At 34.0% G+C, this 23592-nt stretch overlaps 1 protein-coding gene across 3 annotated transcripts in view; it reads right to left on the bottom strand.

The window, feature by feature from the left end:
- Positions 1–421: 421 nt before the first annotated feature.
- Positions 422–23592, bottom strand: part of Scn7a (sodium voltage-gated channel alpha subunit 7) — an 88831-nt gene continuing 65660 nt past the window's right edge. For all 3 annotated transcript variants that reach the window (XM_046447547.2, XM_058580152.1, XM_058580153.1), the window contains 10 exons: positions 18992–19097; positions 16973–17127; positions 13402–13575; positions 11942–12049; positions 9886–10164; positions 9103–9156; positions 8573–8710; positions 6866–6970; positions 6284–6554; positions 422–3527 (listed from right to left, as the gene is read on the bottom strand). In XM_046447547.2, the coding sequence (XP_046303503.1) occupies positions 2461–3527; positions 6284–6554; positions 6866–6970; positions 8573–8710; positions 9103–9156; positions 9886–10164; positions 11942–12049; positions 13402–13575; positions 16973–17127; positions 18992–19097 (2457 nt within the window). In that variant the 3' untranslated portion in view covers positions 422–2460. The remainder of the gene's footprint in view (positions 3528–6283; positions 6555–6865; positions 6971–8572; positions 8711–9102; positions 9157–9885; positions 10165–11941; positions 12050–13401; positions 13576–16972; positions 17128–18991; positions 19098–23592) is intronic.

Below are 23592 nucleotides of genomic sequence, written 5' to 3' on the forward strand. Positions count from 1 at the left end.
GCTGAATACATGGTAGCTATCACCATTGTCTAAAACTGTGTTGAATGTATTGTATTTATTAATAAAAAAGAAATAAAATGTTTTGAAGAAACAGAAATTGATAAGTAGTAGCACACCAATAAATTTAATTTGGTATTATTTTCTGTAAAGTGAATTTTAACGATTTTGAGCTCTAGTTTGTAATATTGCAGTTATGATTTTGGTAAGAGAATTGTTTTTTACATTTCGTCAATGTATAGGGGCTCTGGTAAGTGTATTAACATTTACTTTATTAAAAAAGTGTGGTAAAGAAACCTAAGTGTTTCTAATCTTAAATTTTGAGACTGAATAAAAAAATTTTTGAGTAAAGTTTTTTTTAATGTTACTATAAAAATCACCAAAGTGACTTATCAAATAAAAAAGAAAAACAAACAAATCTTACTGTCATTAACAGATTGTCTTTATTATTTTCTATAGTTTCTAAAAAGTAGAATATATTGTAATATTTTGTTAAAAATAAACCTTTACACAGTTTTTGGAAGGTTAGTGGCAAACACAATTTACAAGTAAAAGTAATAATTTTCAGACTTAAATCAGTTTTTTTTTGTCTTTGTTGAATTTATAGAAGCAAGTTATATTACAGTGTCAATCTCTGAAGCAGTTTCCATACTAAAGCATCCCAAGAAATGGAAAGGAAGAAGCCTTGGTAAAGCACCAGCTATCACCATGTTGTAAGTCAACACTGATTGCTCTCTGGTCCCCATCTCATGATGGAGAGCAAGAGGAGAAAGGGAAGGAATATGTATAGAAAAAAAATTGAACCCTGAAATTACATTTACTTAGGGGTCCCTCAAAGGCATCTTGGTAAGGTTATTAAATTTTTGAGGAGCAGAAATATAATTGTTAAGGCTCAAGATCATGCATTTATAATAAAAATACAATTACCAATATGTAAATAATAGGCAATGTCATACTACATTTTTAAAGCTTGTTATTTAAGTCAACAGTATGCAGGTTTTTCTTTTGAATCCTTTAGGACTTTGTAGGCACATTGAAATTAGTGTTCATAAAAATGGAGTAAGTACCAGATTCTTGAACTACATGTATATAAATGACTACTTTTTTATGAATAACTCCCAAAACAAATTTTTCTAACTTTAAGAATAATTTCAATGGTGAAAACTAACATTTCAAATTTTAAAGTTTCTGAAATATAAACAATTTATAAATTACTTTTGTATATGATGAAATTAAAACGCTTAGAAAGAAATGAGTAAGTGAAACTTAATCTGCATATGACTTCCATTCTCATCTCCCAATTCACAGCCCCTAGAGTTCGAATGCTCATTTCCTTTTTTTAAGCTATGAGTACCTAAATAAAATGAAAAGCACTTTGGAGTGGCTAGTTTTCCAAGGAAGATCAAGACACTGCAAAAATCACTACACATACTGGTAGGTTTCAGCTCTTCTAATCGATATTATAACATGCATTTGCCAAGTCATACATACTTAATGTTACACTAAGGATAAATGGGAAAAAAATAGATTTATAATAAGATAAAGTTGGGTCCACTAATGTATTATTTACGGTATCATTTTAGTAAATGTATACTTTGAAAAAAAGTGAGAGGAAAATGTAGGCCATAATGGCAGTTTCATGGATGGATGTTCTTCTGTTCTATGAATTCATCCTGCTGAAGAACTGGAGCTTAGATAGAACTAGAGGAAAAGATAAGAAACCAGGAACCAAGAACAATAATTCCCATTAATTAATTCCCATTACCAGTGGGGGGAAGAGGTGGGAAGAAATAAAGAAAAAAAAAAAAAACAGAAGGTAGGGCTTCAACCAATATTTCACAAAAATGGTTCTAATCAGCTTGAGAGTCTCTGGGATTGATCTCAAAGGTACTTCCTAAACAACTGCACCCTCCCTTGACCCAACTGGCATTGGTTTAAGAAAGTTGATGATATAATGCTCTGTAGGATTTCACTAGTTTTGTGTAAGGTTATTTTTTGTGATACCATAAAAATTGCCAATCTAACTTATCAAATAAAAAAGAAAGCTTATATTAAGAGAGCCCTTCTTTACCTGTAACTAAGTCATAGTAGTGGCAACTAGAAGACCATTAAAGCAGATGTAAAATGTACAAGGATACCTATTTGGCTGGTAATCTTTACCACCACCTGCATCCGTCCTCTATCATAGGCACACATCTAATGAGCCATGCAGGCAAAATGCTGGATTATCAAAAGGTCACTTACTTTAACTGCAGCAATATTTAAGGACTGTCTTTCTTGATAGATTGGTTAGACTGAACAGAGGTGAAAAGTGAGTTTGGCATGAAGACTTGTGAACAGAAGCTTAACACTTACCAGGTGTAAACAATTGATAGCTTCACTCTCTCTGATGGTTGTTTTAATTTCTTAAGCTTTTAGCATTTGGGGGATATATGAAGAAAGTAAAGAGGTGATAATTAGGGATTAGATCTGGCTTTGAATAGTTGATTTTTCCTTAGCTTTGTCAAAATAGACACCTTCTTTTGTAGCTTGAACATCTCTGTCACCATTTATTATATGAATATCTGAAGTATTTTTGTCATTTTGCCTCAAGCGGTAACTTTTATAAGCACGCTGAATAATGGTGGCTGAAACTGCCTCTTGTTTTCGTTTTAGAGTAGTTGTAATTGGTTCATATGTGATTTTAAAAGGGTTGGCTAATACAAACCCTGATTCTACCTCGGAGAGGAGTTTTTCCACCCTTGCATCTTTTCCCATAACTCTTTTAGTAAAAGCAAGTAAGATGTCAAGGCAGTGGATTCTGTCTCCAACAGCCATGGGAAGATCCATAGCAATGAGCTGGCCCTTGTTTGGTTTTGCCATGAAAAGAGGAGGATCAAGAGCAGCTGCAAAGTCTGAAAGTTGACTAGAGTCTATGTACTGTGTCCTATCAGGGTCAAACCTTTTCCATACCTGAAAGAATTTCCTAAAATCATCTTCACTCAAGGTCCTGGATTTTTTCTTAGAAACAATGCTTAAAAACTCCATAACCACAACAATATACATATTAACAATGACCAACCATGATATGAGGATATAACTGACAAAATAGAAAATCCCCACAGAAGGGTTACCACAGTCTCCTCTAACCTGAGTCCCAGGGTTAATTTTATCAGGATCACAGTCAGACCATTTACTGTTGAAAATTGCATTGAGCATACCATCCCAACCAGCAAATATTGTAACTTGAAAAAGACAGAGCATACTGCTGCCAAAGGTTTCAAAGTTGGACACATCATTAATTCCAGCTTCTTTTTTCACATAAGCAAAATTGTACATTCCAAAGATCGCATAGATGAACATGACAAGGAAGATGAAAAGACCAATGTTCAACAATGCTGGGAGGGACAGCATCAAAGGAAGCATCAGATTATGGAACACCTTTGGTCCTTTCCCAAGACGCAGGACATGGATGATCCGAGAGAGAAGGATCAGTTGTACAAGTGAAGGAGGCACAAGGTAGTATCCTGTTGTCATAGGCACAAACAGCCCTAGGTGCGGGAAAAGAAAGAGGAAATAAAACTGTTCAAATACAACTGTATTTAGAGAAACTTATTTTACTCTTACTTGCTTTTTCCTGTATAATAATCCTTTATTAGTCCTTCACATTTAACAGTATATTAAAAGTTTGGATTAGTCAAATACTAATGGTGCTAATGATAAGGGTACTTAGGAAAATTTGGAAGAGAATTCTTGTGGACTATCATCTTAAGAATTTTATGGATCAAGTCTTTTTTAAAAAAATTATTTATTTGTTCTAATTTGTTATACATGACAGCAGAATGCATTTCAGTTCATAGGACAAATATGAATCGCAATTTTTCATTTCTCTGGTTGTACACGAAGTAGAATCACACCATTTGTGTATTCATACATGTACCTAGGGTAATGGTGTCCATCTCATTCCACCATCTTTCCTACTGCTATGCCCCCTCCCCTTTGCCCTAATCAAAGTTTCTGCATTTCTCCCATGCACCCCCCTACCAGATCCAGTCTTTCTAGAATCACAGATGATTTGGATTCATAATAAAGAACATCAGCTGTATTTTTTCTGATTATTTCTGTATCAAGAAAGTTTGTTCAATCCAATCTGCACTAAATGCTAATAAAGGCATCATGCAGATATGCAAAGATGAAGAACATGATTTCTAGAACACTCTATAATCTGTTACCAGTTGTAGACATTTAAAATTATTACAATGTAAGTTAGAAAGACCTAGTTGATAAATATAATTACAGTAATGCCTGGAATTCAGTGATGTACAGATTGTAATTTGTTTTCTCCATAAACAGTGTTTGAGTCCCAGGAGTTTACATGTGAACTGAATATAGAAGCCTTTCCCTGGCACTTAGGGATGGTTTGCTTTGTGTCAAGAAGGTGGTGGAGGGGAGAATCCTGTACAGTTTCTAAATGAGATATTATGCTTGCTTACAGGAAGAATCCTGCCTCATACTGCCGTAAAACTTGCTCATGGACTCAGGAGACATTCTTCCAACCATTCCCACCTCTCTCTGCAGAGCTTTAGAGAATCTTCCACTCTGACCCACACTCTCATTTCTCCTCAATCTCCCAAACTCATCTTATGTAGGAAGTATCCTCATTTAATTTTAAACAAATTGTCTTCACATCCTCACTACTAAATTTTAAAACTCTTTTTCTTTTCTAAAATCTGAATTCATCCTGTTGACATTATTTCCCAGGCACTAATTTCAAGTGCATGCAGCTCATCACCCTCCACCTCCAACTCCATGTTTCTCAGGGAAGAAAGATGGAATAGCATTTTTTCTATCTTCTCAGTGAGGTTTCCAGACACTTCTCTTTCCCACTATGTTTTTTAATTAAAAAGTAGAATAAAGTTCTGAAACTCTGTGGATCCTACCACCATTCAACTATACCATTTCTACCATTCTTTGGCTCTGCAATCTACTCATTGCACCACATTTATATTCATTAAAGACTTCAGGAATTGAGTCACTTCTGTTCCACCCCAGAATCTTCTACCATAGCCCATTCAAAGGCCTGTCTCTGAGTTTCCAACCTTTCAAACTTTTATAGTTTTTTTTTAATCATTTAATTTCAGTAGTCCATATGTACAACTCCATTCTTGACCCAGGATACCTGACAACCTTGAAATCTCAAATTCAGTTATCTTTTGGCTATAATATTATTTTATCCCCCTCCCCAACCCCAGTTCTCTGATTGATTAATAATTTCTACTTCAATCTCACAGAGTGCTTTAGTTCTGTAATTCACCTGTTTTCTTCCTGTTACCTCCCTCCTGACTTTATGTACTCTTCTATCAAGTTTTTTATACTTTTTCTCTGAATAACTAGTTGCATTAATTCACGTATCGACTGAATTTTCTTAAAGTACAGATGGGCAAATTATTTATCTACATTTTCCAACAACAAATACATAGAACAGTGCTTGACACAATGAACTCTTCAATTTGTCCACACTCTCATCGAGTTTACATTTTGGTGAGTGTGTCATAGAGCAGTAGACAAAGAAACTTCTTTTTGCCTGAAACACATCCATAAATTTCTATTTGAATTTTACATTTTTCTCTGACCTTTACTTACTGGAGGTGCTTCTCCCTGTTATGCTGCTATAGCACCCTGCATCTCCTTTACCAACCTCAAGAGCACAGCATTTAAATGCACTATTCAATTATCTGTAACCTTTAATAGACTATAAACTGTGTGCATGCAGAAATTATGCCTATCTCATTGATCACTGTACTCTTGCATGTAGCACAATGTCTATTCACAAAAGAATAATTTTAAAAATGTTAAATAATTGAGATCTCCAAAGTAATAGAAAACTAGCAAACAACTAATTTAAACCTAAAATTCTCATATGTAAAAGTTAAAATAGTTTTTTTTTTTTTTAATATTAGAGGAAACAGAACAACAATGAGCTTGACAAATCATGGCATTCTAATACATAAAGATCCTTACAGTATCATCTAGAAAATGAATGCATGTTTTATACCGAATGTATAAACCAGCATTTATCTAGTGGTTTGTGATATGAAATCTTTGCCATTGGTTCAAGAATTGTATTTTCAAATATTATCTGTCAGGCATGTAAGTATGTATGAATGCAAAAAAATGTGAGATTTTTATGTTGTGAGTAAGAAAGTTTCTACCTCTTTTGCTTCTTAAAATACTAGAGAATTTTTTTTATGAGAGTTTTCTTGAATTGATATTACTACAAAGGAAATTGTGACAAAGCAAATCTTACCTGTAATGGAGAAAATTACCACCACAAAATCGAAAATGTTCCATATGATTGTGAAATAGTAACAATGGAAAGAGATGAGCTTCAGTATACATTCTATAGTATACAATATAACAAGAATTGCATTGATCCAGTAGTCAGCAATATCCATTTGTTGACTCTGTTCATCACTTTGGATCATAATGGTTACTGCTTGAACATGGATAAGAACCATGATGATGATATTAAAAACTTGATTTGTTACCAAGTCAAAGATAAAGCCTTGGAACTTATTCTGTGAATAAAGAAAATAACTTTAATAGTTTTATTAGTAGGTTAAATATTCATGCACATAGTTTTTAGATTCTACAGCTTTCCTCCTAAAATAATTAGGAAAATAAGTGAGTCTAAATTTTTGCAAACTACAATGACAGTGTATAGTGAAAACAATGCACATGCAAAAAAAATGGTCATTAAAAGTTTTGTCAAGGAACATATTTTACAAATATTGTCAAAATAATTTGTTAAGAATTTTGGAAGCACACTTTCATTAAAATAAAGTCAATCTTTTTAAAGCTTCAAAAAAAGATCTAGACTTCTTCTTACTCTTGGGCGAGGTACTGGTCTAGGGGAGTCTTCATACATTAGCCTCTTCAGTTTATGGTACTGTTTCCTTTGTTTTACTGTTATAAAGATATTTGAGCCTCCTTGGTAAAGAAATGAAAGAAAAAGATGTTAAAATGTCATATAATCCAAATTTTCCCTTATAGAAAATTTGAGAATTATTGATCTAACTTTGGCAAAAAGCTTAAATATAAGAAACTAAATCATGTTTGAACATTTTCAACTTTGTACAAAAATACATACAAAACCTGGAATGCTGGCAATGAGTGAATGAGTGATATTGAAAAACCTTTTTTTTTTCTTTTTTGTATTTCCTGTGTGCAGCTAACGCTATTTTTCTCCTTTCAGTCTTTTGAGGCCCTTTCACTTTTCAGAAGTTTACTAAGGATGGCTGAACTCAGCAGATAAAAGTAGAGCTTATTGTGCCCTTTAATATGCAGGGATGAAGAGAATTGGTCAAATATATATTTTCAAGATTCTATGTTGCTTTGCTTTATAGATACTATCAGAAAATATTTTTATTATTATTCCAAAAGTACCTTGTGCTGACTTCATAGCACCGCCTACAGCTGAATTGTTTTTGTGTTTCTAGTGCATATAATTTTATGATAATATAGGAATTAGGAATTGTTAATGCCCTAAAATAGAACCTGGTCACTTAACACTGACAGGAGTCAACAACAGGTAGTACAGAAGCAAAGCATGGGAAGTTACCCACAGCTGGAAGTGGCCAGGAAGCTGAAGCACCCAATCAGAACTGTGTTTGATCGCTGAGCTCTCTATTACCATCTGATTAGCAGAGACTCAAAATGTTATACCAGATTTTGCACGTGATTTAGTTTGATGACACAGCTGAAGATGAAATTCCAAATTAAACCATTTTTTTCTTTTGATGTTTTTGAAAGGCTTTTTGACAGTAGAGCCCCTAGTAGGGCATCTATATGGACTCACAGTCTTTTGAGGTCTTTACTTTTGTGGCAGCCCTGAAGGGAGTCTTTGTGCACACAAGTGGTTGTTCAATTCTGTCTCTGAATTCTCTATTCCTGGGTTTGAGTACTCCTACTTAGGAGGCATTGAGTATATTGGTGTATACTTCATATATTTGAGCAGATACACAATATTAATATTCATTTTCCAGCACATCATTATTTATAAAATATACATATAGAAATACAGGCAATTTTTAACTTAAAATTTTTTTGTAGTTGTAGTTGGACAGAATGGCTTTATTTGTTTATTTTTATGTGATTCTGAAGTTCAAACCCAGTGTCTCACACATGCTAGGCAAGCGCTCTACCACTGTATAACCCCAGCCCTAATTTTTAACTTTTAATCTGGCTGTGTATATATTAAATACTGAAATCAATATAAGGAAGAACATTACAGCAATGTGCAACAATGTGCAAGAACATCAGTTATTTTTTATTGCATTTGTACCAAATAAAAATGACATCGAGGACTGAGGTTATAGCTCAATGGCAGAGTAGTTTCCTAGCATGTGGGAGGCACTGGGTTCAATCCTCAGAACCACATAAAAATAAGTAAAATAAATAAAGATATTGTGTCTATCTACAACTAAAAATTTTTAAAAAATTAAAAATGACATTGAGCTATGTGAATCGGCATTTTTATAAATGTGTTTGTTTTTTTTTCAGTCATTGATGAACAAAAAAGGACTATTATACTTATCTTTATTTTATGCTTGTTGAAATTAGTAATAATAACACTGATCAGCATACTCAGAGGAAGAAATAATCCAAGGATAATGAAGCTGATAAAGTAATAATACATGTAGACGTTGTACTCAAAATCAGGCTGCATATTAACCTAAAATTGAATTTTTAAAAATTAGTAAAATATTGGTGATAATTTATGTAAACCTAAGATTCATAAAACAATTTAGGATAAGAAAGTCTAACAATGTTATTCAAGGTAATGTTTTCTTTTTACTCTCTGGTAAAAAGAACGCTATTGCTTTGCTTATTTAAACTCTAAAGTTTATTTATTTATTTAATTATTGTTATAAAATATGGTAATCCCTCAAATGGGCCTGTTGGGACTCAATCATTACATATATTTCTGGAAGGATTTAATTGCCCATGAAATACCCAACCTGAAATATTAAATTTCTATAAATTATCACCTATCTCTTGTGCTTGAGTTACAAAAATGACTTTGCTTGAATCTTAATAATGCCTTTAAGATTATATGGTACTTACACCAACAGAATCAATTGCTGAATTCATAATAGTGATCCATCCATTAAATGTTGCCTATAAAAAATAATATATATTTAGTTCTTAGGGAAATCTGTATTTCATGGCAAATAAAAAGTACAACTCAATTTGCTATTAACACTTTAAAACATTTGATACTAAAACTTGCCATACTTCAACATATTGGATAACTGAGGTATTTAGCTTTTTAATTAATATATTATCTGTCAGTTATTTTACTCAGTCTATTTATAATTAATAATAAAATATTTTAAAATAGTTTATATTAAAAAAAGAAAAATAGGGAAATGGATGGTAAAGAAGTGCATGCTGCCAAATGCCAGAATTACTGATAGCTGTTATAGATGTGATTTTCTGTGAGATAAATAAGAAAGGAATGTCTGTCATTTAATGTCTGCTAGATACTGGGTTTCCTTAGTAGCCATTTCTGAAAGCAGCAAATAGAAAAATACTAAAGGCAACTCAAGTAGGACCAAGGAATTGTGGTCATGTGACCACATGGTCAGTGATGGTGGAAGCAGGTTTGGCCAATATCTGCTATTTCTGTTCTCTTCACTTCTTCCTCCCAATAGGGCAGGAAATTGTCACCTCTGTCACTCCAAATTATAGTATGTCTCATAAAACTTCTGCCTTAAATAGCAATTGATAAAATATCTTATAACCAAATGTATTAATAATTCATATCTTGTCCTTGACCTTCAACTTACAACGTGGATGAACATATTATTGATTTAAAAAAGAAAGAAAGTTCAAAAGGGTACTTACTACTTGAAGCAAAGAGAGGAAACCATTTCCAACATTATCAAAATTCAATTTTGCATTCTCCCATGGCATGGATTCATTCAACACAAGGTTTTCACACTGACTCCGATTCTTGACTTCAGATACAGGAAACCTTTCCTCACTTATTGGGTCAATGCATTCATAGAATGTGCCAGAAAATAAGTGTACTCCCATGATACTAAATATCAGCCAGATCATAAGGCAGACCAGAAACACGTTCAGAGTGGGTAAAATTGTTTTTATCAAACCTCTCACAACCACCTAGCATATAAAAAAAAAATGAACATGTGAACTTTAGATCAAAAATGTAAAATTTTTAAATTCTAATTACATATGTAATTTATTATAATTACATAATTCAGCTAATTTTTCACAATTTGGTTTAGAATCAGAGATAAATATCACCATATTGCAAAGTTCCATGATGTGGTTAATAAAATCTGTTTTATAGTTATCAACTACAATTACTATTTTAGATTTTTGTGTTATAGGTATATAATATTTAGAATTTTTCTGTATTTGCTACATAAACTGTTTCTTCCCCAACTCCAATAAATAAAATACATTTGAGAAATACATAGATCAAACCTAAGTCTTGTTATAATGAGTCAACCAAAGATTCACATGAATTATAAAAATAAAAATAATATCATATTGGCGTATATATGCCAATATATATTATATGTATATAATATATATTGGGTATATATATATATATATATATATATATATATATATTGGGTATATATATGATTGGGTAAATATATTGGATATGTATATATATATATGTATATATATATATATATATATATATATGTAATAAAATATTCCCAATATAATTAATGCGGACTGTGGGTGTAACTTAGTGGTAGGGCACTTCATTGCATGTGATAGGCTCTGAATTCAATCCCCAGAACCACTAAAAAATATACAAAAATGTATAATAAATGTGCTTGTGATTCATATATGTGTATTTATGTATATTCTCTATAAAGGTGTTAGTATTAAATTTTCTGATATTTTTAAATATATATTTTAAATTACATATATTTCTAGTTGAATTCTCACTTCAATTTTGATGTAAAAATGCTTTTGATCAAGCAGAAAGATTTTAAGTGTTAAGGTTTCTTAATCAATGACACTTTAAATGTTAAGATAAAGTATATAAATTACAAAGTTAATGCAGCTTAAACATAAATAGGTTTTTTATTCAGTCGTATCATAGAATTGAAGGTGTAATATTGGGTATTTTTAATTAAGTACTGAGACTAATGTTAAGTAATCTACATAAATAAAAATGTAAAATGCACATATATGTAAATATGTAATAAAAGGTACAATTGGACTTTTCCTTTCATTTCTGCACACAATTGACCACTGTTTATCTGCATACATATGATTACTGTTCATGGTGACCATAGACTCCATTGTTTCTTTTAGTTTGAACCATATGGGATTTCTATTACAGTGCAAAAGATGAAACCCTGGACATTTTATATAAATGAATCTATTTGTACTCTATATGGGTTAGAAAAGTCTTTAACATGGTAATAGGGGGGAATGACAAGTAAAAATTAATAATTTGTGATGTCTGATTTTAAAAAATTTAATTTATTTTAGAATTCAAAGTTTCCTCTCATTTAGTAAATAACAACTTTGTGTGTACAATATTTTCACAATTAAAAATTTAGCTATCAAAGTTTCATTTTCTGACAGTTACATATTTAAAAATTGAGACAACTCCACTAACATGTATTTATTTGAGTTAGAAAGGTATTGTTTGTGAAACAATATTTTCCCTGTGGATTATTATGGTCTTTTCACTCAGCTTTATTAGTTTTCATATCTTATGAGCAATAAGGACCTAAAATCTCAATAAACATAACCAATATATACATTCCCCTCTATTTTCATGCTATAGGCTATAAGGTTTTTGTTATATTGAAATTGATGAAAAGACAACAAATCTTGTTTATTCACAGAAATTTAGTAATCTCAAATAAAAACTCATATATCAGTCTAGAAACTTTATATTTACCTTCATTCTTTCAAATTGAGATAGAACTCTGAGTGCCCGAAGGAACTTAATGGAAGTAAGTGGTTTTAAATCTTCCCGAGTTTTGCCTAATAAGCTAAGACAAAACACCTGTAATATTTTTTAAAAAGAGTTAATATGAATCTTAATTGAAATAACATATAAAATAAACTTCATATTTATTATAAAATAATAGTCAAAGCTGTCAATAAAACTTTGAAATATTTTCAGATGTTTCAAAATGTTATTATTTATTGACTTAGAACAAATTATAAGATCATAATTGTTAAAATCACTTAAAAATATAAAACAATTTTTTTCTGTAATAAAGAGTATAACAACATTAATATGCATATGTACTTATATTCTTTATGATGAAGAATTATATTTATAATGATATTTTACAATTAAAATTAAAGAATCAATTTTATAATTATTTGCAACACAGTATTTGTATATGATATATGCATTAAAACAAGATTTGGAATATATTCATATATTCACCCATGTGTAATTATGATTAATAAAATATACCCAATAAGATTTCATAAACCAGGCCTCAAGAAAGATATGAATATTATTAAGTCAAAAGTACAAATTACAAAAAGTATAACTATGTACTAAGTGATTTTAAAAGTAAATATGTGTAGATAAAAATGATTAATGTTTGAGAAATATTAATCAAAATTGAGCAAGGTGATAGAGCTATGATTACATTTTATTAATATCTTCATGTTTTCTAAATTTTCAAGTCAACATAGATGAACATTTTTTTCTTTATATTAAAGGGAGGATGATCTTGAGTTAGGCTTTGAAGCATGGGAGTCATTTATATAAATAAGCAAAGAGTGGTGTAGACATGTAAGAACAATGACTAGAAAGTGGGAAGGTGATTTTGGTAAAGTGCAGTTTGACTGGAGTAGAAGATAAATTTGTAAAAATTAATTTAAAAGGCAGAGGTCAGTTATTGCAAGCCATTAATTGTAGGTTGAGGAGTTCCCTATTGAGGAGATCTCTCTCTATTGGCTTTAGAATGTGGAGTCATTTGTTCATTAAACACAAGTTTTGAATTTATTGCAGTGGTCCTAATGAGAAATTCTGGTTGCTTGCTATAATACTTACTCAATTGTGGATATTATTTATTTATTTAAAAGTCAACTCAGTAGAATTTAAAGACCTTAGGAAGCTGATATTTTCAAGATATTGTGCAACAAACCTGTTCTGTTAGCGGTGGATTCACAGGTATTACAATAATCCAGGAGCCTAGTCCTGAACTTTTAAAATATTAGAATGACAAGATGAGGATAGATGTTAAATAGATAAATAAAGATGACATGTGAACCACTAAAAAATGTACAGAGAAGGGAAACAGGAGCTATAATGAAGCAAAACAATGAGATATGAAAGAGTAAAAATAGGAGTAAATCAAATAGCCTTTAAATATTTTTTTATAAGATACATACAATGACAACCATGAAGTCCAGCTTGTACCAGCCATTGGAAAAATAGGCTTTGAAACCATATGCCATCCACTTTAGAAGCATTTCAAGAATGAAGATGTAAGTGAAGATCATGTCAGCATACTCCAATAAGATTTTAATAGTCTTTCGTTGATCTATATATATATCTTCAAAAGCCTGTGGGTAAAAAAAATTAAGGATTTGCCTAATATAATTTCAACAAACTCTTTCACATGTAAAGGAATGAAATTCTATCTCAAATACAATAAAATGCATAACTAAAGAAGAAGGACACTTCATATTGATCAAGGGATCGGTCTCATAAGAATAAATTTGTGTGCACAAAATAAAGGTTAAGAAAATATATTTAAAATTGAAACCAAAAGGTCTAGAAAAAGATCAGTCATAGTGGGAAAAAATTACATTCTTTTTATAGTTAAAAGTACAACAGAAACAAAGTATTAACTACATTAGTAAGAATATAGCAGATGGAGAGTCAATAGAAATTACAAATGACATAATTGTATCCAATACATCACATCACATAACATATTCTTCAAAAGTACATAGTGTATTGATTCTGGTGTTGCTCACCAAGGGCCCCTTTATTGGGAAAATCTACTCCTTCCATAGTGACTCTGAGTATTGCTTGATAACACACAACTGAAACTCTCTGGAGAATTGCATCTACCATACAAGAAGGAGGCCAGATTTCTCACCCAGGAGCAGATTTCCACTCCAAACGGGATACACATCAGACAATGGCTGATTGACACAGAGATGCTAAAGTCAGCAATCTTTTCAATGAAAGTGGAGTATTATTGTACCCTCCAACTGCAGAGCTTCCCTGTAAAATCAAACTGAATCTAATATTGTTTGAGGAGCATGAAGAAACCTTAATGACAGAAATGCCTTTAAAAACCACTTTAAAAAAAAAAAAAAAAAAGATCTACCTTCTCTTTCCGTTCAGGCCACCAGCAGAATAAAGAGTCAAATGTCTTCATAAAGTAGCTAGAGAAGCACTAATATTGCTAAGGAAGGACAGGGATTGTATTCTAGAGGACTTGGTTCATAGGTAGGATGCAGTAATATATGCTGAAAGGAAGTGAGAGAGTCTGCCTGGGATCCTGAGGAGCTGGATATTACATTCCAATGCTGCACAAGAGAGTAGCACAAAATGAGGGTCCAATACAAATCTATGTTATTACAATGACTGAAGTGAGATCTGTGTCATTGGGCTAAAATCAAAGTGTTAGGGAGGATGATTTCTTTTTTTTTCATGTATATTTTTAGTTGCAGATGGAAACAATACATTTATTTATTTATTTATTTATTTATTTATTTATTTATTTATTGGTGCTATGGATCAAACCCATGTCTCATGGTTACTAGGCAAGTTGCTCTACCACTGAGCTACACCCTCAGCCCTAGGGCTGATTTCTTTATGAGGCTCTGAAGAGATAATCTATCTCCATTCTTTTTCAGCTTCTGAGGACTGCCTACATTACCCGGCTTGCATCATCTCCCTTCCTCTTCAGAGCATCTGACGCCAGGGTAGGCACTTTCATCCTCATATCATCTTTTCTTCTGACTCTGACTCCTCTTGCATCTTTTTTGTAAGGACCTCAGTGATTACATCAGGTCCATATGGATAATCCAGGGTGATATCCCCAGTCTAAGATTCTAAATTAATTATATCTGAGAAGACCCTTTTGCCATATATTAATATTCACAAGGTCTGAGGACTATGACATGAGCATATTTAGAAACCATTCTTTAGTCTACTACAAGCTTGATCAGAGAGGATAGAATATAAAGCTAGATAAAAGGGCAAATATGTCGATTATGCAGTCACTCTCCAGTGACAGTAATTAACATCATATTCATCATTATATGATGACATCCTATAAATCTCATCTTAGGAACAAGAAATAGTAAATTCTCTAGATCTTTTGGAGAGACATACATCTTCTAAAACTAAGAAAGACTGACAATACCAGTGGGTATGACAATACCACATGAAAACTGTTACTTTTCAGTAGGGCCTAGTGCAAGAAAGTATTCTAAAATAGATTTGTTACATTCTAAGTAACTGTTCCCCTTGAGCCACGTAAAGATACCATGATGCTTGAAAAAAATCTGTGATGGAAAAAGATGTAGGGAAGAGCATCTAGCAAGTCAGCTTGGGTATTTGTTCTTCCCTTACCTTAACACTGGGAAAAGTGGAATCAGAAGTTTTTGATCCTAGAATAGGGCATTAGAAGACAGTCTGTCTTCACTAAAACTTGAACTAAGATGTCATATGGTAAATTTTGTAGTAAGATGAAAAGAAAGAAGTTATCAGACTAAAGGAATAATTGACTCCAATGATCACAAGAAAGTGGGATGCTCCAAGATGCAAAGAGGAAGAAATAAACAAGCACAGAACTTTTTGCACCTATTATTATAAAGTACAAACATGGATAAAAGTAATCTATGGCATTTGACATCCACAAAATGACTACCAATTGGAGAGGGGAAGTAACTGCAAGGGGTGAGAGTACAGTTCTAGAGTTTCAGTGATGTTCTGTTTATCAATCCAAGTGACAATTACACAGGTGCATTCACTCTGTGTAGATCATTGATGCTGGACACCCAAGACGTGATGTACAGTCTTCAGAATGTGTGGTAAGCATCAATATAAAGTTTACTTTGAAAAGACATTAGTTGCAAAGTCTGGTTCCCAACCATGACTTCAATGTCTTTGCCCTATATAACACAATTAACTAGTTCTTGTATATTCAGATTTGACCTATTTTAACCAAATGCAACCAAATTCATTACACATTCTAGTCTTCTTTTCCTACATAAAATGCAGCATGACTACATATTATACTAGACCTTTCTTATTTTTCTTTACCATATCAAGGAGTATTGCAGTATCAGTATGCATTTGGCATCATTTTTTAAAAAATAATTGCACAGTAATCCATGAGGTCATTGTAACATACTAGAAATGTTCACCTATTATAGACTTTCTCCCCACCCAAACTTTACTATTATTTAAAAAATCTTTCTGTGAATAACCTCTTTTATGCAATTAGTACATGTTCAGATATTTGTAGGATAATATTCCAGAATTATGATCTTTGGGTCAAAGGGTAAATACATTCACAGTTCAAAGGCCCTTAAAAATCATGTAATACTTCCTTTCTGTTGTGGAATAGGAACCATAGTACCACGACAATATAACAGTTTTGAGTACCTAAATTATTAATTAAAACTTTATTAAAATCAGGAGAATCAGGTATTTTTTTATTTACTTTTCCCACTGTAACTCATATATTTTGAAATGACATTATTGATTAAATCTTTACACTTAAATTTAATATTCATATTAAATGATACATTGATGAACTTTCCAAGAAAGTGTAACATAGAGTTTCTAAAACTAAAATCACAGAATGTGAAAGTCGGTGCTGTACTAAGTAATAAGTATTCTGGGAAAAGAAATCTGGCAAGGTGACTTTCTGAAAGCAAGAATTATGAAACATTTGTCCCCATTAAACATCACTCAAACGGTGGGCTCACTTACCAGGGCACCTGTGCTTAGCAGAGTCACGAGGCCAATGAAACACCTAAACCAACTGTTTTCTACTATCTTGCAGCAGGTTTTCCTTATGTTCTGCCAAATTTTTGCTTTCTTGGATACTCTACTGATTTGACCAGGTGAAGATCTTTGGTCAAAACCTGTCAAAAATGAAACCATCCAGAACAAGCATGTAGCAAATGCATGGAAAGAAACATCTCAAACCTTCTTCTCTATGCCTTCATAATTATTTATTTATAGACTCTAATACAGCTGGTCTCATATTTGTGAACATTTGATTGTTACCTTTACTATAGTGTGTATAATCACTAAGGGGAAAAAGAAAAGCTTAACTTCGTTGGCTCATTAGTAGTAAGAGAAAAGGAGTTGGAAAAGGCAGGGTGACTTAGAACATCCCCTCACTATGCAGGACAATCTGAGAACAGAATTAATTCCTTGCTCTTACAATTATCTTCTGAACATTGCATTTTGATATCATGTGACATTCCTGTTTAGAAACACAAATTATTTTAAGACGTTAAAGAGACAAAATAAAGTGTATTGTTTCAATTTCAGTTCTTGGTTGGCATGGGCATGGGAAATTGGATTGTGACTGTTTAAGGAGGTAACAAGGGTTATGGAGTACTTTGTGGGATGTGTGTATGTGTTCGAAACTGAACTTTGCCTTCCAGTCAAGAGAGTTGCAAGAAGAAAATGTGAGGCTTAAAAGTGGAGTGATTAACAGATGAGAAAATGAAGAAATGGATGTGGGTGGAATTTAAAGTAAAAACATTTCATTTTACAATTTTGCTCAGTGTCAAATTATACATTTCTAGTCAAAAAATACAGGACATGTTTCTTATTTGTCTTAGATGATAAGCAACATAGAGCTTAAGCTGCTGAGAACAGATTATTATTATTGTGAAGATAGAAATTTGAGTACTTAGCAGTTCCATTTTGATGACTTTTCAGTGATGTCAAATGTTCAAACCTGTAATCATTCATTAATATTGCTAAGAAACCAATTTTAATTATAAGTAATTGAATGGTGTGTGCTATATACCTAGTGGGTCAGATTACTGACTGGAACCATATAGTAGACACTTCTAATATTCATATGAAGCATAGAAGTGTGTCATCATCATGATTTGTTTTCCTATGAAAGCTGTAAGATGTTTTCATGAATATTTTAAATATTGACCTCAATCATGAGGTATAAAATACTTCAACATATAAATATGTCCACTTCTATACATACACACACACACAACACACACACACACACACATATTCACTTCAGTGAATGCACATACACACATGTATTTTCCAGTGCTGATTTAACTATGCTGATTTTCTGTTTTAGTCCTAAATCATGCTCTATTTTAATATATATAGGTATACAATTAATAGTGTAAAATTAAATGTGGACATGATGAGTTTTACCTAATATTATTTATAGCATGATCAATGAAATCAACATCATAAACAATATTTCACTGCCATACCACTACTCATGCTTCTTTTCTACATTAACTATAAGACAATTCAGTGAATGCTGCTGCTGCTGCTGATGTTATTTTACTGAATGGCTACTTCTTCCTTGGGTCAGGTTCTCTTTCTCTTCTGAGATTATATGTACATACACATGCACACATACACACTTATTTAATATTTTTAATAACCCTAGGGGGCTTATAATTTTGAAGATTAGGAAACAGAGAGAAGATAAGTAAATAGTATACATTTGTCTGATTCCAGAGTCAATCTTTTCAACCACTACATTAGGCTGTCTGGGAAATAGGCTCTATCCCTCTTTCTCCAATGTTGACTTTTTTCTTGAAATTTTTATAAATGTCTACCAGGATTTGGGATAGTGTTCATGCATGTTAATATTTGTATCCCTTTGCAAAATAAATAAATAAATAAACAAACTCTTTACATTAAAAGTCAATTCAATGGTATTATTTAGATTAAGGGACATTTAGTCTAATTTCCATAACATTACCAAAGAAACATTTGTCTTACCATTTTTAAGATACTTTGACTTTTCACATTCATATACCATTTCCTCTTCTTCAGAGATAGCAATATCAACGGTACTGCATTCAGATGAGCTAGATTGCTTTATTTTCTAAAATAAATAAAGACCCACCAAAAGAGTTGTGAGTTTAATTTGCTCATTGTCACTAAGTTTCATTTCATTCACTTTCAAAAGTGGGAAAAAATATGTACAGAAAGAACATTTTTAGGTTTAAAAGACTTTAGGCCAATTTAATGATACTGAAATGTGCATTTATTGGTGTGAGTTGATGTTTTTAATCAAATAATGTATGCTAAAATAACTTTAGATTAAAATGAACATTTAGGTAATAACATTTTGTTCAAAAATGCATAAACTATCACTCAATTTATGAAAGGATTTGGGATCCAAAGTTTTATTAATGCTATTAACAAGGTTGTTGGGCTGGGGATGTGGATCAAGCGTAGCGCGCCCGCCTGGCATGCGTGCAGCCCAGGTTCGATCCTCAGCACCACATACAAACAAAGATGTTGTGTCCGCTGAAAATCAAAAAATAAGTATTAAAAAAATTATCTCTCTCTATCTCTCTCTCTCTCTCTTAAAAAAAAAACAAAAACCAAGGGTGGCTTATATGCTCTTTCTTGTAGATGAGTAGCATCAAAGTAAATCATTCCTTGATGCTATGTGAATAGATAACCATGCATATAGCTTTTATTGTAAAATTCAGTCCAGACAGTCTTGTGTTTCTCATCAGTGGATGGCACTGATATGAGGCTACTGTTGAAATAAAATGAGGGAAAGACACAAGGAGTAGCACCTAGGACAGATGTAGGAGAGTGGCACGAGTCCTATGGAAAGAGCCTTGTTGTAGAGATGAATCTTATTTTCCTCTCTACTCTTGACTAAAGTTCAAGTCTGGCTAAACCCAGGTGATCACTGCTTTGTACATATGATAATAATGCAAATTACATGCTTTATCTTTAATTAAAATTATTTTCACATAGTCTTTATTTTTCCTTATTTAAGAATAAATATACAACATATCATCCAACAAATCACCATGATCCTAAAGTTAATGGCATATCAATTGTATTTTCTAACATTTCCAAGAAAGCCAGTGTGACTTGGATAGAACTCAAACAAAAGAGGAAATTATAAATATTATAAATATTTTATCATGCCTTTTGGTTTTCAATAAGCATGAATAACAGAAAGTTTTGCTTTAATCCTTATAATGCCAGTTGTCAGCAAATGATTATGGTGCTCAACTAAACAAAATTAAGCTTCCAGAGAAATGTTACCCATCAAAACTGAGTTTTAAAAAGTTATTTCAAGTCTCAATTCGCTTTATGTCTTCTTTGTTGATTTCTAAAGGGAAAAAAAACTGTAGAAATGTAGTTATCTAAAAGTAGGAAATTATAAAGAACTATAATATTTTGGCATTCAATTGTTACAGTCGTAAACCTTATAATTATATTTTTGAGTTTTTAAAACCCTTGTTCACATACTTCTTGAAGTGAATTTTTCATAAACACTGTTTTCTAATTTTTAAAAAAATCAATTGAGATCAAAATTACAAATAATTTATTTTAGTAGATTATTTAATGGCATAAAAGTGACTATGAATACTGCTAGGTTATAGAAAAAGTTACAAAATCAGATGTAAAGTGTATTATTTTTACAATAAATACAAATTTTAATTAAAACAATTAAAATACTGCAAGCACAAATATAAAAATAGTACTGTATGAATTATCAGATCACATGTGGTTTTTATGTTTTATTCTCTGATTTTCTTAGATCAACATATTAAATATTTACTGGATGCAGAATCTGAAATCTGATTAATGAAATTATATGCATAACTAAACATATAAGTAAATGAATACATCTCCTGTGAGTAGTTAACCAAGAAATAGGACTAAATAATCATGTAGTATACATGACAACTTCTGAAATTTGAACACTTACATTTATTTTTACATTAAGTCTTTCTTATGTATTTTCATACTCCAGACTTTCTAAAGATGCTGGAAGAAGTTTCCAGAAATCTGCCAATATGAATTTATCTAGAGATGAATGGTAGTCAAAGTCTTCAGAGATCGTAGAGTAGGGTTTTTGGCAGAAATTTCTCCTGTCTTCTTTTAATGGTATTAATTAAATGTAAATATACCTGAGACTATTGAGTAGGTTAAGGGGAGAAAATGTTTCTCTAACTAAAATAAAGTTGTCTTTGATAGATGCTAGAAAGATCCTTTTTAAGTGAAATTCAACTTTTCTAAAATACCAATTTGAGAAGTAATTATGAAGAGGATCTGTCAAGCCAGGAGAGTTCTGGGGGAGAAAATGGTATAGAGATGTTGGACCCCTGCAAAAGGCATTCTCTATTCCTTCTTGAGGATTTTGAGCAAACTGAAATGATTCCTCACATAGGTCCAAAGCAAAAAGCCCGTAGTACATTATGTGATCCTGTAGGTTTGGCTTTCTATTAGATCATACCTCTAGTTAAGTCATTATGCCGCTTGCAAATGGAGATTATAAGACTCTTCCAGTAAGGGAACAAACAGTAAGCCAACAACACCTGCTCTTCTTAAAAAATGTAACCCCTTTCTTTTTTTGAAGCCAGTAGTTCACAAAGCTACCCCCTCTTCATAATTCAAACTCTTAGTTTTTCTTCTTATTCTTTTAGTCTAATGTAATTACTTATTTTATGTGTTGCAGAAATAAAATGAGTAGATCCTTTGAATTTGAGCAAGTAAAAAATAATATTTGCTCTCTTCTAGTCCATTCTCATACCTTGAAGATGATAAAGCATAGGGAAGTTGAATGACTTTTCCAATCACACCCATTGATTTTTACAAACTTAGTTTTTTAGTATGCTTTTCATCACTGTCTGCTTATTGATTTATAGAATTTCACAATTATGTTAATGTTTTCTAAGTGATTATGATATATTAGGTATGGTTGATTGTGCTATTAGACTATTTTTCTTACTTCTATCTTGAGTCTTGTACTTCCTTAAGAAGTACAACTTTATCCTCATTTACAGATGAAGAAATTAAAGTTTAGAAGTGTAAGTAAGGGCAGAAGAGGAGCAGCGACCTGCTGAGACGCAGAGCCGCCCCCTCCCCCTGCACCGGCAAGGTAGAGGGAACTGTGACCACGCACAGAGCAGGCCCAGTGGCCTGCTGAGGGGCAGAGCCACCCCCCACCCCCCGCGCCTGCCAGGTGACCAACGACAGAAAAGGCCCAGGGGCCCGCGGCGGGACAGAGCTTCCAATCACTCCTGCAAGGTAGGCGGGCCTGCGACCCACCGGCAGAAGAGGAGCAGCGGCCTGCTGAGAGGCTGAGCCGCCCCCTCCCCCTGCGCCGGCAAGGTAGAGGGAACTGTGACCACGCACAGAGCAGGCCCAGCGGCCTGCTGAGGGGCAGAGCCGCCCCACACCCCCCGCGCCTCCCAGGTAGGTGGAACGGTGACCACCGACAGAAAAGGCCCAGTGGCCCGCGGCGGGACAGAGCTTCCAATCACTCCTGCAAGGTAGGCGGGCCTGTGACCCACCGGCAGAAGAGGAGCAGCGGCCTGCTGAGAGGCTGAGCCGCCCCCTCCCCCTGCGCCCGCAAAGTAGAGGGAACTGTGACCACGCACAGAGCAGGCCCAGCGGCCTGCTGAGGGGCAGAGCCGCCCCCCACCCCCCGCGCCTGCCAGGTAGGTGGAACTGTGACCATGGACAGAAAAGGCCCAGTGGCCCGCGGCGGGACAGAGCTTCCAATCACTCCTGCAAGGTAGGCGGGCCTGTGACCCACCGGCAGAAGAGGAGCAGCGGCCTGCTGAGAGGCTGAGCTGCCCCCTCCCCCTGTGCCGGCAAAGTAGAGGGAACTGTGACCATGCACGGAGCAGGCCCAGCGGCCTGCTGAGGGGCAGAGCCGCCCCACACCCCCCGCGTCTGCCAGGTAGGGGAACTGTGACAACCGACAGAAAAGGCCCAGTGGCCCGCGGCGGGACAGAGCTTCCAATCACTCCTGCAAGGTAGGCGGGCCTGCAACCCACCGGCAGAAGAGGAGCAGTGACCTGCTGAGAGGCAGAGCCGCCCCCTCCCCCCAGCGCCTGCAAGGTAGACGGAACTGTGACCACCATCAGAGCAGGCCAGACCTGCAACCAAGAGACAGAACAGGCCCAGTGGCCTGAGGAAGGGTAGAGCCGCCCCGCCCCCCCCCCCCCGCGCCTGCAAGGTAGGCGCACCTGCGACCCTTTGGCAGTACAGCCCCAGAGGCCTGCAGAGGGGCAGTGCCGCTGCCTGCGCCTGCAGAGTAGACAGAACTGTGACCACCGACAGAACAAGCCTAGCGGCCCGCAGAGGGACAGAACCGCCGCCCGCGCCTGCGAGGGAGACTTTGCAACTATACAAGACCAATATAAATATATAGGGGGAAAATTCAATATCACAACAGTTTCACCAAGTAGAAAGGAACGCGAACAGTATGAAGAGACAAGGAAAGAAAGGACCACAAGCATTGCAGGTCAACTCAACGTTAGAAGAGGTAATAGCTGCAGCAGATGGAATGTCAGATAAAGAATTCAGGATATACATGCTTCAGATGATCTGGA

The sequence above is a fragment of the Marmota monax genome, unplaced genomic scaffold, assembly GCF_021218885.2.
Source record: "Marmota monax isolate L192 unplaced genomic scaffold, Marmota_monax_Labrador192_F-V1.1 WCK01_AAM20220418_F8-fsc00007, whole genome shotgun sequence".
Lineage (NCBI taxonomy): Eukaryota > Metazoa > Chordata > Mammalia > Rodentia > Sciuridae > Marmota > Marmota monax.